The sequence below is a fragment of the Saprolegnia diclina genome, assembly GCF_000281045.1.
Source record: "Saprolegnia diclina VS20 unplaced genomic scaffold supercont1.8, whole genome shotgun sequence".
NCBI classification, from domain to species: domain Eukaryota; phylum Oomycota; class Saprolegniomycetes; order Saprolegniales; family Saprolegniaceae; genus Saprolegnia; species Saprolegnia diclina.
This window is the reverse complement of record NW_008246075.1, coordinates 349968-364698: the sequence shown is the minus strand read 5'-3', so window position 1 is coordinate 364698 and position 14731 is coordinate 349968. Positions and strand designations below refer to the sequence as shown.

General features: G+C 59.8%; 6 protein-coding genes across 6 annotated transcripts in view; 2 read left to right on the top strand and 4 right to left on the bottom strand.

Moving 5' to 3' along the window:
- Positions 1 to 1908, top strand: part of SDRG_03379 (hypothetical protein) — a gene marked incomplete at both ends in the record, with an annotated part of 4427 nt that extends 2519 nt beyond the window's left edge. Inside the window, 8 exons of the mRNA XM_008609012.1 lie at positions 50 to 90; positions 139 to 277; positions 324 to 383; positions 814 to 1268; positions 1315 to 1389; positions 1446 to 1565; positions 1610 to 1748; positions 1803 to 1908. Coding sequence (XP_008607234.1) covers positions 50 to 90; positions 139 to 277; positions 324 to 383; positions 814 to 1268; positions 1315 to 1389; positions 1446 to 1565; positions 1610 to 1748; positions 1803 to 1908 — 1135 coding nt within the window. The remainder of the gene's footprint in view (positions 1 to 49; positions 91 to 138; positions 278 to 323; positions 384 to 813; positions 1269 to 1314; positions 1390 to 1445; positions 1566 to 1609; positions 1749 to 1802) is intronic.
- Positions 1909 to 1937: 29 nt separating this feature from the next.
- On the bottom strand, positions 1938 to 4462 carry SDRG_03378 (hypothetical protein). The gene is made up of 3 exons (XM_008609011.1): positions 4282 to 4462; positions 4177 to 4233; positions 1938 to 4134 (listed from the first exon to the last, which is right to left on the bottom strand). Exons 1-3 carry the CDS (start codon positions 4435 to 4437, stop codon positions 2005 to 2007), a joined length of 2343 nt encoding a protein of 780 aa, XP_008607233.1. The 5' UTR covers positions 4438 to 4462; the 3' UTR covers positions 1938 to 2004.
- Positions 4463 to 5961: 1499 nt separating this feature from the next.
- SDRG_03377 (hypothetical protein) lies at positions 5962 to 8072 on the top strand. The gene is made up of 2 exons (XM_008609010.1): positions 5962 to 6567; positions 6616 to 8072. The coding sequence occupies exons 1-2, from the start codon at positions 5992 to 5994 to the stop codon at positions 7945 to 7947; spliced, it is 1908 nt and encodes a 635-aa protein (XP_008607232.1). The 5' UTR covers positions 5962 to 5991; the 3' UTR covers positions 7948 to 8072.
- A 198-nt stretch (positions 8073 to 8270) lies between these two features.
- On the bottom strand, positions 8271 to 11079 carry SDRG_03376 (hypothetical protein; the record flags this gene model as incomplete). The annotated part of the gene is made up of 19 exons (XM_008609009.1): positions 8271 to 8382; positions 8429 to 8613; positions 8667 to 8745; positions 8804 to 8902; positions 8985 to 9063; positions 9115 to 9230; positions 9280 to 9430; positions 9477 to 9639; positions 9683 to 9769; positions 9811 to 9873; positions 9921 to 10007; positions 10051 to 10103; positions 10150 to 10227; positions 10280 to 10370; positions 10416 to 10494; positions 10539 to 10646; positions 10697 to 10823; positions 10872 to 10910; positions 10959 to 11079. 19 exons carry the CDS (start codon positions 11077 to 11079, stop codon positions 8271 to 8273), a joined length of 1917 nt encoding a protein of 638 aa, XP_008607231.1.
- A 109-nt stretch (positions 11080 to 11188) lies between these two features.
- SDRG_03375 (hypothetical protein) lies at positions 11189 to 14352 on the bottom strand. The gene is made up of 7 exons (XM_008609008.1): positions 14215 to 14352; positions 14116 to 14168; positions 13998 to 14074; positions 13640 to 13954; positions 13412 to 13591; positions 12920 to 13365; positions 11189 to 12875 (listed from the first exon to the last, which is right to left on the bottom strand). The coding sequence occupies exons 1-7, from the start codon at positions 14307 to 14309 to the stop codon at positions 11297 to 11299; spliced, it is 2745 nt and encodes a 914-aa protein (XP_008607230.1). The 5' UTR covers positions 14310 to 14352; the 3' UTR covers positions 11189 to 11296.
- A 113-nt stretch (positions 14353 to 14465) lies between these two features.
- Positions 14466 to 14720, bottom strand: SDRG_03374 (50S ribosomal protein L26e; the record flags this gene model as incomplete). Its single annotated transcript, XM_008609007.1, has 2 exons — positions 14466 to 14546; positions 14595 to 14720. Coding segments are annotated over 2 exons (207 nt in total), but the record flags the coding sequence as incomplete, so codon positions are not given.
- Positions 14721 to 14731: the final 11 nt, after the last annotated feature.

Sequence of the window (14731 nt, the reverse complement as noted above, 5' to 3'; positions counted from 1 at the left end):
CCGCCTTGTCCCAAAAAGAGTTTGGCATCGTCGACAACTGGCTTCGCAGCATCAAGGACTTGTACATTGAGAACGCCCGCAAGTTCCTCGGTACGAAACAAGTGCACGCTCAACCACTGGGCTAAGTGAGCGAATTAGACTGCGACGAAGCCACCAAATCGGAGCTTCTCATCGAGGAGAACATCGCGCGCAGCGTCTACAACGTCTGCCACACGCGCATCGTGCAGAACGCGTGGGAGGCTGGCCAGCAGCTCAGCGTCCACGGCTGGTGCTACCGGTACACACTCGGTGCTGCTACCACTGTCCTTACGCTGCTTGCGTAGCCTTAAAGATGGCATCATCCGCGACCTCGGCGTCTGCGTCACGGGCATGGACCAGGCCGAGTCCATTTACCGCCGCATCCTTAACAAGACCAAACCCGAAACCTAGCTGCCGACATTCTCTGGACAAATAAGCTGCAACAAGGATGGAGTGCATTTCGATATCGCGACATATAGACTCACTCGATACGAGCTACACTAGTAGATGAACTAGTTTGGTAGGAAGGGTTCGTAGGAGAGATGCACCGAGGGAGGTTCGAGCCGTAGCATCTGCCGTCGCTGCTACCGCGATGGATGCGTCCAAAGCGCTGTCGATTAGCGCGCAAACTGGACGACAATCGTTCAGGCTATGGATAGATTCGCTGGCGGTTCAGAGCTATTTTCATCGACCGCCATTTTGGCAGCCATCTTGCACTGTTGTTGGTCAACGTACGGGGCCGCCACTCTGTGTTTCGTCGCCTGGACGAGACGCAGGACCGGACACGATAGCGAGCTCACCGCCGCACCTCCCGCGCATCTCTCTCGACCCAAGCGTTAACGCGATCCGCGCCTCGTTGGACCAGACGCCGTCGGCCCCTGCACCAACGCCGCACTTTACCATATCCGCCGACCCCATTTGGCTCTCGCCGCCGACACGGCCACCGACGGAAACACCGTCGTTCGCGGTGGCCGCTTCGCCCCGACCAGCGCCGCGCAGTCCGCGCCACTTACGCCCACGCACCGAAGTCGAGACCGGCGAGGAAGGCATGGCGCAGCTCCTCGAGCGCAATCGGCTCTGGGCCGACGACATGCGGGCGCGCGACCCCAGCTATTTTTCCAAGCTCGCCGACACGCAGACGCCCGAGATTCTCTGGATCGGCTGCTCCGACTCGCGCGTGCCGGCCAACGAGATCTTGAATTTACCGCCCGGCGAGGTCTTTGTCCACCGCAACATTGCCAACCAAGTGAGTACGTCCTCTCTGGCTCACGACAGTATATTCATGGTCGAGTCTAGTCTCGACGGACCTCAACTGCTTATCGGTGATCGAGTATGCGGTCAAGTACCTCAAGGTCAAGCACATCATCGTGTGTACGTTCCCATTCGCGTCTGAATCTGAATCTCCAATCTCAAATGACACCTTGCAGGTGGCCATTATGGCTGCGGTGGTGTCAACGCCGCCCTGTCCCAAAAAGAGTTTGGCATCGTCGACAACTGGCTTCGCAGCATCAAGGACTTGTACATTGACAACGCTCGAAAATTCCTCGGTACTGCCTGCGCCACAGTGCGCTAAGAGCTCAGATTTTGCTAGACTGCGACGAGGCCACCAAGTCGGAGCTCCTCGTCGAAGAGAACATCGCGCGGGGCGTCTACAACGTGTGCCACACGCGTATCGTGCAGAACGCATGGGAAGCCGGGCAGCCGGTGAGCGTCCACGGCTGGTGTTATCGGTGCGCATTCCCTTTGCTCAACTATCGCAGTCGTGTCTAATATCAACTTGATAGACTGAAAGACGGCATCATTCGCGACCTCGGGCTTTGCGTCACGGGCATGGACCAAGTCGAAACCATCTACCGGCGCATGCGCGAAAAGACAAAGCCGGCCGCGTAAAGGCGACAAAAATCAAGAAAAAATTGAAGTGTCAAGTGTAAACGCGCTCCCATTGGCGCGTGCAGGATTGATAGTTAGATAGTACGAACACGGGGCTTACGCAATCTTTTGGCCCGTGAGCTTCTCGAGGCGGTTGAGGATGTGCTTGCCAAAGTTGAAGCGCTTGAGGTGGCTTGCCTGTGTCTTGATGATGACCACCATGCGCTCGCGCTCCTCGGCGTCGGCGACGTCGATGAGCTTTTGCACGACGTAGTTGGCGTACTGGTCCTTCATCATGACCTGCAGCGGGCACTCGCCGCGGTCGTTGGCCTCCATCACATGCGCGACGATCACGTGCAGCTGGTGGACGCTCGCGTACATGAGGCATTTCTCAATCACGTTGCTCGCAAACTTGTGGTAGCTGAAGCGCACAATGTCCGGGTACACCTTGTTGATGACGTGCGACCGCTCGGCCGGTTGACCATGCTCGAGGACGTGTTGGATGACGTAGTTGCCGTACTGGTCTTCGACGAGGAGGCAGCAGCAGTCGTGGATCTCCTTGAGGATCGGCGCCATTTGCGCCTCCGTGCAGTGCTCGAGGACGCGCTGGATGACGCGGCAGCCATAGGGGTGCGTCGCGAGCGAGTAGACATTGCCGAGGAAGGCCGAGAGGATGAAGCCACCGACGTCCAGCGCCCGCGGCGTCGTCCACGGTAAGATCTCGATGCATTTTTGCACGACGTGGTTGCCGTTCTGGTCCTTGACGCACTTGAGTACATGGCCCGTGAGCTCGCCGATCAAGTGGAGCTTCTCGGGCATGTTTTTGAGCTCGAGCGCCTTCTGGATGACGCGGCAGCCGTACATTTGAAGCGCGAGCTCGAGCACGCGCCCGGCAATCGTCCGCAGCAAGAGCGAGACGTGGTGCGGCGTGCCAAAGTCAAAGAATTTTTGGATCACGTAGTTGCCAAAGACGTCCGTCATGAGCGTGAGCGCGACCGGGTAGATCTCGGCAAACACAATGTCCTTGATGTCGGCCTTGGCGGTCTCGAGCTTCTGCTGGATGAAGCGCGAGCCGTGCTGGTCCTTGGCAAATTCGACCATGTGCCCGCGCGCGTCCAGGAGCTCCCACTTTTTGTGCTTGTTGGTGTTGCGAAACTCGTTGAGAAGCAAGCTCGTCGGCACCACCTTGGTCTTGTCCGTTGATCGCGTCTTCTCGACCGACGACGACGAGGATGAAGTTGATGGCACGGGCTGCGCCGCGCGCGGCTCAAAGCACGCTTCCTTGGGGTTCAACGCCATGCGCGGCTTGGTCATCGTCTCCTTGGCCTCGTTGTTGTGCTGTTGCGACTGCTGCGTCTGGTGGCGGCTGGAGGACGACGACGAGATAAAGCTCTTGGCGTCCGACGACAAGGTGCGCGTCCGGCTGTACCCCGGCGGGGACCCGCGCGACGACGGAAACTCGTGTTGCGACGTTGCCTTGAGGTGGCGAATGTCGGGATACTGGGCGCGATCGCCGCACATCTCGGACTCGCGGTACATGTTGTACTCGGGCTCGTAGCCGGACGGGTACATGCCCCGGGGCACACGCTCGTACATGGGGTGGTGCACCAGGCCGGGATGGCTCGGCGGCACACCGTAGTGCATACCGGGTGGCGGACCCGCGTACATCATCGGGTAGTACTGCGGGCTCACTATGTTGATGCGCGGCAGCTGCTTCTCGCGGCTTGCTGGAAACCGCTTCATGCTGTGCAAAAAGTCGGACGGGAGCTCGTGAGGATGTTGCTGCTGGTTGTTGTTGTGGTGGTCGCTGTATCGGCCGGCGCGGTGGAGCTCCTCTTCCATCTCAGACGTCATGCCATAGCCAAAAACGGGCGACGGCGTCCGCGGAAAGTCTTCTTGGATGCGATCGATTAGCGTCTTGTTGACCGGCCGCACGGACGACCCGCCGTGACTCGAGTCGGTCGGGGACGAGCAGAACGGCTCGGACTTTTGGTACGTGTGGCCCCCGGCGGCCGCGACCGCGGCTTCAAAGTCCTCCTGCGACGCTTTCGGGGCCATGCTCTTGCTGTACGTCGGTGGCGCATCAAAGTGCTCGGGAATCTGCACGCGGTGCAACGAGCTCGAGTGGTGGTGGCGCGTATGGTACTGCTTGTGCATCGACTCCCACGCATTGTACGACATGGGCAGGCGTGGGTTGTGCGACTTGGGCGCGTAATAGTAGTAGTACTCGGGGTGCAACTCAGCTTCCTACGTGGTGGTTAGCGGCGGGTCGCCCGGCGCTCGGCCTACCGTCTGGTTGTCATCGTACTCGCTCTGCGCGTACATGGGCGGCGGCAGGCGGCCCACCTAAGCAAGCAGCTAAGCTTCTCGTTGCGTCGAGCGCAATGGACCTACATGCTCGGCGACCGGCGGCGCGCTCATCGAGCGCTGGATGCGCGACCCGATCGCGTAGTTCTTGCTGAACTCGGGCTCAGTCTGCTGCTGCTGCTTGCTCGGCGGCTGCAGGTCGAGGAGCGACATGTCGAAAGGAAGCATCTCGTCCGTGGGCATGTGTCAACCTGCGGGGCGCGAGGCGAATGCGAGAATGATCGTGGCAGGTGCACCGGTGAAAACCTCTAGGAATGAATCTTCCTAGAGTCCGTATATGCATATCAAAGAAGCCCTGTCTTCCTAAGGGGTACGAAACCTGCGAGAACGGATATCGAGTCCGCCCCATGGAACAATTGCGCGTGCCCACATCTTGCTGTTTGTAGCGACGCCTCGAAACCGATGGGCGCCGCATCTGATTGGCTCGTTTGCAGAAAGGGCAAGCCAATCACTGATCGCGCTGGGTCGAAAGATCGCGTGCGCCGGCTCTGGGCAGCGCTCGCAGTGGCCACAGTAGCACGCTTCCTACGTCGAGTAGCAGAAAAAGGAGGCGCCCGGCGCATTGCAATCCCCGTTACCTTCTGCGGGCGCAGCTGTGGCCGCTTACAGAGAACGCTGCTTCTCTCTTGCTTGGATCGTCCATGGGCATGAGTTGTCGGTGCGAATGGTGCGCGCTGAGTCTGAGCAAGGCCGCTGTCGAAGGATGCAGCAAGTGCGAAACGGAGGTTGCTGGGCATCATCTCTGCAGGCGCCACGCACAACGATGGTACGACCAAGGGCGTTCGTGCCACTCTTTTTCCAAGAACAACTCTGCGAACGCAATTACAGACGCCATCACTGCAACACGCGGCCGCCGTAGCCAGCTCGTCATCGAGACAAATGGTGAGATCCTCCTGTTCCACAAGTCGCGAAACCAAGAAGCACGCCGGATGTCGAGTTGTCGGCAGACGGAGTAGCCTTGCCCTCGACCGTTGGCTCTCTACTCGAGCGACCTGATCCGGCCACGTCGTGCCCTGTATACTAGGGCGCGTCGTGCCAAGGCCGTTAGAGACGTGTCGCTTCGAACGCAGTGCCCAAATCAACATGGCGCCCAAGACAATGCGTCGCTACGATCGAAGGCGCGTCGACGACAAAATACAGCGTTGCAGAAGCACGACCAAGGACGACATACGCCCTGGCTGGACCAAGCTCGGTCCTGTCTACCAAAGGGCATGGGTTCTTGGCGGCGGAGATCACGACGGTGGCGCCCGCGAAACCGATGGCGGGCGTCGCAAACCCTAAACCTCGTCAAGCGATCGTCTGGCAGGAGGAGCCAGGAGTACTACACTAGCAACGAAGTAACTGGGCATGCTATAGGACCGAGCTGTCGTTAGCATTGGTAGTTAGTATGTTTGCTATCGACGTCGAAGGGCAGGAGGTGGCGGAGGCGCAGACGCCACGGCTTTTGCACATCCTCCTCCGTCATTTCTTTCTTCCTCCGGCCCACGACTGCGGATCAGCGCCGTCGAGGGCGAGTACCTTGACTATCAGCTTGCATCCTCCTATATAGTCGATCATCTCCGCCCTGCATGTCCCCGTTGCATATAACTCGTCGGAAGCAGCACCAGGCGTCGCCCTTGCCAGCAGCGACAGTGGCAACGGAAATAGAGTTATACATACACTATATCACGTGCATCGGGACGCGGGCCAATGGCCGGCCAGCATCATTTTCGACGTTGGCTTTCGGAAGACGACGGGATGGCAATGACGAGCTCCGCGTGCTGGGAAAAGGTCCCGCATCTCTCGCCGACGGACGAGCTCCAGATGCAGCTGGAGGCGGAAACGCAGCGGCTCTCTGCTGCCCAAGCCTCCGTGACGAGCAACGCCCAGGGCATCGACGTCGTCGACGGCAAGGTGGCCGGCGCCTTGTCCATCACGGTGCTCAACGCCGAGGACCTGCACCTCGATGGTATCCTTGACCTCTCGGACGACACGACAGTTGTTGGCTCGCTCGCCATCGCGGCCGCTAGCATTGAGAAGGCCAAGACCAACATCCGCGCTGCGAAGACGTCGACGATCCGGCTCAACCCGCGGGCGCGCCGGGCCACGTGGTTCAAGGCAGACCAAACGACCATCACGTTCACTGGCGTCAAGACCAAGGCCGCGTCGGTCACGCTCACACTGCACCACCCGTCGCCGCTTGTGGCCGACGTCTTCGTCGGCACGTGCAAGCTCACCATCACGGACGCAATGCTTGCCGACCAAAAGACGCACATCGTGTCGCTGCCGCTCGAGGGCCCGCCCGGTCACATCACGAACATCAGCTACGGCCAAGTACGCCTACCATTGCTGTAGCCGGCTCTTATACCATGTTTTTGCTAGGTGCAAGTCGCCATGCGCTTCGAGTACGACGTCGTGGCGCGACTGCAGACGTCGGTGCACGCTCTGGCCGACGCCAAAGCGCGGTTGGACGCCGACGCAGAGGTGTACGCGGCGACGGCGGCGCTCCTCCAGGCCGAGACGCGCCACCCGGCGGCGTACGGCACGGCGGCGGCCGCCTCGACGGTGTACATTCCTGGCCACAAGTTTTCGGCCGAAACATACCACCCGGCCGCGGTCGCCCGGACGCCGATTGCAGACGGCGCCAAGGTCTCGACGCCGTTTGGCAACGGGACGATCGTGACGTTCCGCGAAGCGACCAAGATGTACGTGGTGCTCATGGAAGCGTCGCCGGGCATGACAAAGCGCACAACGACCGCGTACTTGCGCACCGACTCGGTGTGGGAGGCGCCGCCGCCGTCGCGCTTCCGCAAGGACGTAGCCGTCACGACGCCGTACGGCAAAGGCGTCGTCGTCAGCACCCGCCCGGCCGACAAGGTCGTCGTTGTCAAGACCGACTATGGCACCTTGTTTCTACAAGAGAAGGACGTGACCGTCGAAGCGCTCACGGCCAAGACAATGACCAACACGGAGCGTATTGCGGCGTCGGTCGCCGCCTCGGCAGCGGGCAACGACCATTTCAAGGCCGCCGACTTGGTGGCTGCGATTGAAAAGTACCTCGAGAGCTTGAGCTACCTCAACCACGTCGACCAGGACAGCGCGAGCCACAAGGAGAAGGCGACTGTGCTCCAGACCATGATCCGCTGCCACCTGAACCTCGGCGCGTGCAAGCTCAAGCTCGGCGACTACAATGACGCGTGGACGGCCTGCACGAACGCGCTCTCGATCCTCCAGGTACTCTCGGACAACCGCCACGGCAAGGTCGCCGAGTGGATGGGCCGCATCGGCATGACGGAAGCGCTCATCTTTCAAGAGTGGCCGTCGAAGGCGCTCTTCCGGCGTGCGACGGCGCTCGTCGCCATGGGCAACGACGTCGAGGCTAAGCAGGACCTCCTGATCGCCGTCAAGCTCATGCCCAAGGACAAGGCGTGTCGGTCGCTTCTCGAAAGCGTCGCCAAGCGCGTCGCCGAGGCCAAAGAAAAGGAAAAGGAAAAGTGGGGCGGCTTCCTTCTCGAGCAGAACGCCACGGCCAACACCAAGCCGTCGACAGCCAAGCCGACGACGACAACGCCGGCAGTCAAGACGCGCGATCTACCAGGTGTCAAGAAGCCCGAGGCGTCGACGACCTGGACGACACCGACGACGCTCGCAGTCGCCGCGTCCGTGCTCGGTGTCGTAGCCATCACCGCCATGGTGTTGACCAAGCGCCAGTAGCTTATGTGTTGGGACGATAGCCTTCACACAGGGAACGAATGAAAGGGTAGACTTGCTTGTACGATGGGTTTGCGCAACCAGCAATACACAGGCAAAGCAACGCGGTTGCTCGTGCATCCTCGTCACTACGGTCAGCGCCACTGTCCTCTCTGCGAGGCCGAGGTGCACGTCAAATTGAGGTCCAATCTACGCTTAGCATACGACGCGTGCGGTCATAGCCTGGTCAAAGAGTCATGACGTCTCGGTTCTCCGTGTATAAATGCCAATGCTCTACTTCCTCGTCCGTGTGCGTCATGGCTCCGTCAACTACAGTCAAAGCGCAACTAGTTGACGCACACGCCTCGGCTGTGCATGAAGCGCTGCGTTTCATCGAGGCGAACTTGCTCGAGCTTGGTGAAGCTGCCGTCCTTGGTGACGGTACCGTACACGTGACACCTGCGCTGCCACGTCATGGCCTCTGACATCGTTGACGGATGAGTACCGGTAGCCGCAGGCGATGCAGCGCAGGGCAGTCGCCAGCACGAGCGCGTAGATACTCACGACGTAGCGCACGACGGGCACGTCGGCGTGGCTCGCGTACTTGGCGGCGGCGCTATCAACGCGGGACTTCTGCGACGTCAAGACCCGTCGGCTTTGCCGGAGCTTGGATGGGAAGACAAGCGAGCCCTACGATTCCCAGTACACGTGACGACGCCGCGTCGCAAGACCGTCCGAACGACCTTGCCGCTGACCACGTCGTCCGTGAAGGGCGTGATGAATATGTACCCTAGCATCGCCATCGTGCTCGGTTTGCAAAACCTACACGTATATGTATATGAGGACAACTTGTCCAACATAGTGCAGACACTCGAGATACATTTTGTTGCCAAAGCGAATCGCGGATGATTGGTGGAGCGGGACGCTTGTGAGCCAGCGCGGCTCGTGCATCGCTTGCAAAAAGGCATTCGTCGCACACCTAAGATCCATTGTATATGATAAACTATCGCAAAAGGAATGCCTTCACGGACCACGATGTTTGCACAAATAGACAGCGATACGAAAGCATACTCATGAGCACCGCGGTGGCCAACGCGGCGGCCGTGACCATACCAAGCGTCGACACCAGCAGCGTCAGCACTAAGGAAATATGATTTTGGCAAGCCCTCACAAACACATCTAGTGACACACCAGAGGTCACGGGCACATTGGGGTCGTACGCGCCGGCTGGAAGCTCGATTCCGTTGATAGATAGCCCCAAGAGCGCCGGTGGAGTGCTGTAAAAATCGTTGTAGCATTCGTCTTGCCTAGTGCGTAGTTCCTTCAAGAGGCGTGCATCGGGAGAGAGGGTTGTACAGGGGATAACAAGCACCGACGATGCCAAAGATGGTCAGCGACAGAAAGATGCGGGCCGAGTACGGCAGCACGCGTGTCGGGGTGAATGGCAACGGGAGTCGCTGGAGGCTGCCAACCAGCAGCACGACGCCAAAGGCGACCAAGACGCCGACTACGTACTGGGATCAACACGGTAGCTTTGTCTACAAACGACGTACGCAGAGCGAGCGAGAGGACCCAAATTTGAGCGCCGGTCGTCGTGCCAGCATAAATGCGGGCAACGTCCGCGTACAAGAGCGAAGGCAGTGCGCTGAGTACCATCGATGCGACGAGGAGCAGCCGCTGCTCCATGCCCGACAGCACATCATAGGTCAAGATGGGCTAGACAAAGAAAATGAAATGAACGATCGAGGAGCTACTCTACCTTGCGCCGGAGAAGACCAGAGAAGCCTTCGATCGTTATGTACGCATCGCCATGGAGAAGCAAAAGCGCAATGCAGGCAAACACCACCTACGTACGCTGGCATCAAGTGCAACGGTCGCATGAGGAACCTGCGCAACTGCAATCTCGTTGGCGTTGCTCACGTGGTTGCCACAATTCCACGTATTCACAATCTACGCACACACTGCTATGAAGCACATCACAAGGTACCCTCGTGTACAGGTGCCTGGGACTGTTTCCCAGCGCTGTAACCCGCGAGCGCGTCCAGATCTGGCGTCAAATCCAGAAACAGCGACTGGCAGTACGTCTAGAGACGCAGTGACTGACGAGGCCCCTTGCGATGGGGCTACCTCGACGGCATACCGAGGTCCCAGAGGCATGGCTTGAATGCGCCAATTGGTTGCTACAACCGTCGATCTACAATAAGAACATATGCCAGAAAATACGACCTTGGACGACGGGCGCCATGTCGCCAGTCACCGTCACGATTGCCTTGGTTGCATTCATAAACACTCTGCTCGTTGTGCCTACGTGCTGTGGTCTGGCATCGCTCTGGACGGCGACAAGACGGGACCGTACCGTCCGAATTGAGGTGCGCGTCGACCGCCATCATCTCCGAGTCTGCGATGGTCGTAACCAAGTACGCGCCACTCGGGTACGTAGTGGTGGCCTACACCGCCTATCGTGAGCACTTCGACGTGCCAAGTCACTTCACCATGGTCTCGAGCGAGGCCATGGCAGCAATCGCCTGGGCGCCCGTCGGAAGGCACTCGGGTGTTGGGTCCTCAGCGTATCTGCCATACTGTCGGACGCAGTGACAAACGACATTGCAGCGTACCCGGCTAGGAACGTGACGCCAAAGTACCCGACGTCTTTGGACCCGACCATGCACGTTGTGACCGACCAAGCGTCCGCGTCGGGCAGTGCCCACTGCTGTGCGAGCACGCTGCGAGACGAAGCCTGCGTCAACGTGGATCAGGAACGAGAGACGTGTACCGGCCAATGGCGGTCCATGCTGCCAGCGTCGTCACATTGGTTTCATTGGTGCTGCACGAGTCGGCGACAAATCCGTGCTGCGTCAGGACGCACGAGTTGCCAAGCGGCGCCCAGTCCATGCTCGCATCTAATGACATGATTGTCCATCAAGCCAACTCGTTGTCGTGAAAAGTACCTTGGTAATTTTGGGCCACCACCATGCGGTAGGCCATCCCTAAACGCGCGAGGTCGTGCCACCCTCCTATGCGACTCGAAGAGGTACCTTGGCTCAGAAGCGCCACGAGCGTCACAAGCGAGAGAAGAACGAGGCAGCCTGCGATAAGGTTGCCGACGAGGTGCACCACAATGACAGCGAACGACGGTCCTTTGCTCCCACGCTCCATGCTCGATTATCGAATTCGATCGACGAGTGGGGCGATCGTCGAGCGTCGGCGTTTCACGATTTGAGCAGCAACCGATGCGGTTGTTGACTTGTCAAGTATATATAACCCCTTCGGGTCCAAGTGAGATTCTGTATTGGATGCAAAAGGAGTCGACAGTACACGTCCCAACGTGGAGCACAAGTCTATTCGTTGTCGGAGAAGCGTTGCTGCAGTGTAACTAGTACATGGCGTGCTCGAGCGTTTCCTGAAACGACTTGGACGGCATGGTAGTCGTTGATGGTGATGGAAGCAGTGCGTCCAGTCGATGGTGCTTCAAGCGCCAGTACGAAAGCACATCGTCTTCGATCGCTAGCCACGCGGGCGACCACTGCACCACAAACAAAAGCCGGCGCACAACATCTTGGGCTGCGTCGGGAAAGCTAGCAATGTACGCCGTAGCTTCGCTCGTCTCGGTCATCGTCCCGCCACGCCGCATGGCCCACATTCGGTTGCGCTGCGTCTGAAAGCAGACACCGCCGTGAACGACGACGAGGAAGCCCGCGACATCAATGTCGATCGCACCCGATTGAAACTGGAGGCACAGCGTCGCCCACCACGCAGGCTGCCACGTCATTGCGCGCGGGCATATCGACGTCGTGCGCGTCACTGCGACGCCAAGGCGGCCGAGAACGTGGCCATCGTCGTGGCGCACGAGTGCGAACGACCCGAGCAGTCGCGACCGGTGGCCATGGCGTTTGGTGCCGCTGGACGTCAGCACCAGCGAGCGCAGCGGAATGGTTGCGGTTGCCATGTACACATTGTCTTGTAGCAGCGAGACGTGGAGCGCATAGGTTTGGAGCCGGGCGTCGGTGCTGGCGCCGTGGAGCGTAAAGTGCCGCTGCGTTGAGCCCGATAGGACGTGAAACGAGCCGGATGCAGGTAGCACCAGTGGCGTGCGGATAGCTAAGTAGCCAAAGAAGCTATACTCGAGCGAGAGCGTCGACGCATCCAACATCCCGCACACGGCAAATGCCACCGGGTCGGCAAACAGCGAGACCAAGGAGATCTCGACCGCTGTCGTCTGCGGGCTCGTATCCGACGGCGGCATGTCCATGCAAGATGGCGACACCACCTCGTTGCCGTAGCGCGCGGACACGGGCGAGGCTAGAGTCACCGCTGCGCGCAGCGAGGCCACGTGCGTACCCAGACGCGGGTCCATAAGGTGCACCAGTACCTCGAGCCGACCAGTAATCGAAGCGAAGAGCGGCTCGAGGGAGAGCGTCGCCACCGCTGTGAGCGTCGGGACGTGCGTCGTGAGCGCGTGCAGCTCCAGACGCACGTACGACGCTGCGAAAAAGGCGGCGTCGACGACAACTGCAAATGATGTGGCAAACGCCAGCGGGCTCTCGTCCTGAAGTCGCGGTGAGACTTGCGACTCGAACGCGCCGTAGTCGAGGACAAGCACATGTGGTGTGGCGCCGAGCATACAATCGAGCTGATCGAGTGCGATGCGCAGCTCGTTGGTATCTTCAACGTCTGATAGCGCTGGTGCCTGTGGCGTAGGAATGGCGGCAGGCGCCATGGGTCGTCCAGACCGCGTCCGTGCGAGAAGGGCCCGCTGGGCGTCGGCGAGGTCGCTTTGGAGATGCTGCAACTCAATCTCAAACTGGCGGCGCTGGGTCGCAAGCTGCATCTCCAAGTCGGCGTTGAGCTCCTTGTACGTGTTGGCGACTTGCTGCAGGCGCGCTACGTCACGAAACGTCGGCGCACTCGCGTCCGTCAAGCGCGCGAGCTTGGCTTCGAGATGCTCGATTGAACTACACAGCGTCACCTCTCCATCTCGATCCATTGCATTCCAAACCTGGCCGAGGCAGTGTCGAGAAGGAAGGGTGTGTTGCTCGGGTGGCAGCGCTGCTTGGTTGCAATCGCAAGCGCCGACGTAAAGACCGCGCTTGTGGTCGGGGCCCGGAGAACGCCAACTTGAAACGACAGCGCCTCGAATGCCAAGGACCGCTCCGCGAGCTCGGTGCGCAAACTAGCTTCGGCGTCCGCTTGCGTCTGAAGCTGCTTTTGGAGCTCGACCACTTGGTGCTTGAGCGTCTGGACCGTCGCATCGAGGTGTCGCGACCGCTGGCGCTCGTTGGCGACCTCGGCGTCTAAGAGCGTGTTTTGCTCTTCGAGGTCCTTGGTCTGAAGCATGAGCCGGTCGATGTTGGAGCGGATCGAGTCGTGTCCGAACGGCGTCGACGAGAGAGAGCCGACAAGAGCATGCAGCTGCAAACTTTCATTTCGCAGTTGACACACGTCCTACACGATCTTATTTAGTATCCTAGGCTATCGCATTGGCGTGTACTTCGCGTAGGTGCTGAATGGTCGCGTCTTTGGTGTTCGCGTCCGCTTCCACGTGGCGGAGCCGCGCACACTCGGCTTGCGCCGTGGTGTTGGCTGACAAGAGCGCGTCGAGCTGTGTTAGCGTCTGCGCTTGCACGGTCGCTTGGGCCTGGAGCTGCATTTGCGCATCTGCCAGCTTGGACTAGTGCAAATGTTCAGCACCAACGGTACGAGGTAGCCGAACACGTACAGAGACAAGACCGAGGTCGAAGCGGGCTCTGGTGGTTTCCGACTGCGCTTGTAGCAGCGCGCTCCGATCAACGAGTTCGGACGGCATCGTGGAGGCGGCGTCTTGGAGCTTCTCGTTGGCGTCTTGTAACAGCGCATTTTCCTGGCCGAGGCGGGCGAGGTTGGCGGCGAGCTCGGTCAAGCGGCTACGGAGGGCGTCGACGAGCGCCATTTGCGGTGCGTTGTTCTCAACGGTCGTGGTCTCGCCCTCGGTTTGAGTCGCCGACTGCTTGCGCTTGACAGTCGCGATGTGCTTTGCGGGTGCGCCCCCTGGCAGCTAGACGACGACAGTCAATGGTTGAGGAGAAGACTGCAGGTACATTTGTGAGCCGCAACTCGAGGCTGCGCACGCGGGTGGTGAGCGCGGCCTTCTCGTGCTCGAGTGACTGGACGTAGGCTACGCGAGCTCGCGTCTCTCTCTCGCGACTGTAGTCGTACCTTGGGGCCCTGCTGCCCGCGCGTCGGGTTTGGCCCGAAGCTTGGTCGTCGTTCTACATGGCGCATCGCGCTCGTTGTCTGTATGTCATCGACACCTACCGCTTGAGCTCAAGCTTGAGCTCGTGCATGTGTCGCTTGAGCTGCCGGTGCTCTTCGCCGAGCCGCTCGTACTTGTCGCGCCACGGTGGCTCCATGCGACGCTTGCGTCGGTTCAAGATCCAAGTGCGAGATGCTCGCATCGACGGATGTACGCGTCTCGTGCGTAGATGGCAGAGCAAGAAGATAGGGCAATCGCATGCAGTAAAGTTAACAGCGTCGCGGGCGCAGTAGTACGTTCAGCTGATGACGCCTTAGTCGACGTTGGCCATCGCGACATCGGCCTCGGTGAACTTGCCTTTGCGCTCGAGGATCTTCTTGCGGTCCTTATCGAGCTAGAGCTTGGTAATGACGACCTTAGACGGGTGGATACCCACGGGGACCGCGGCGCCGTTGACCTTTTCTGTCACGACACGCTCGGCGTGGATGACAAACTTCTTGCGATAGCACTGCGTCACGCGGCCCTCACGGTTCGTGAACGAGCCTCGGACGATCGTGACCTCGTCGTCCTTGCGGATCG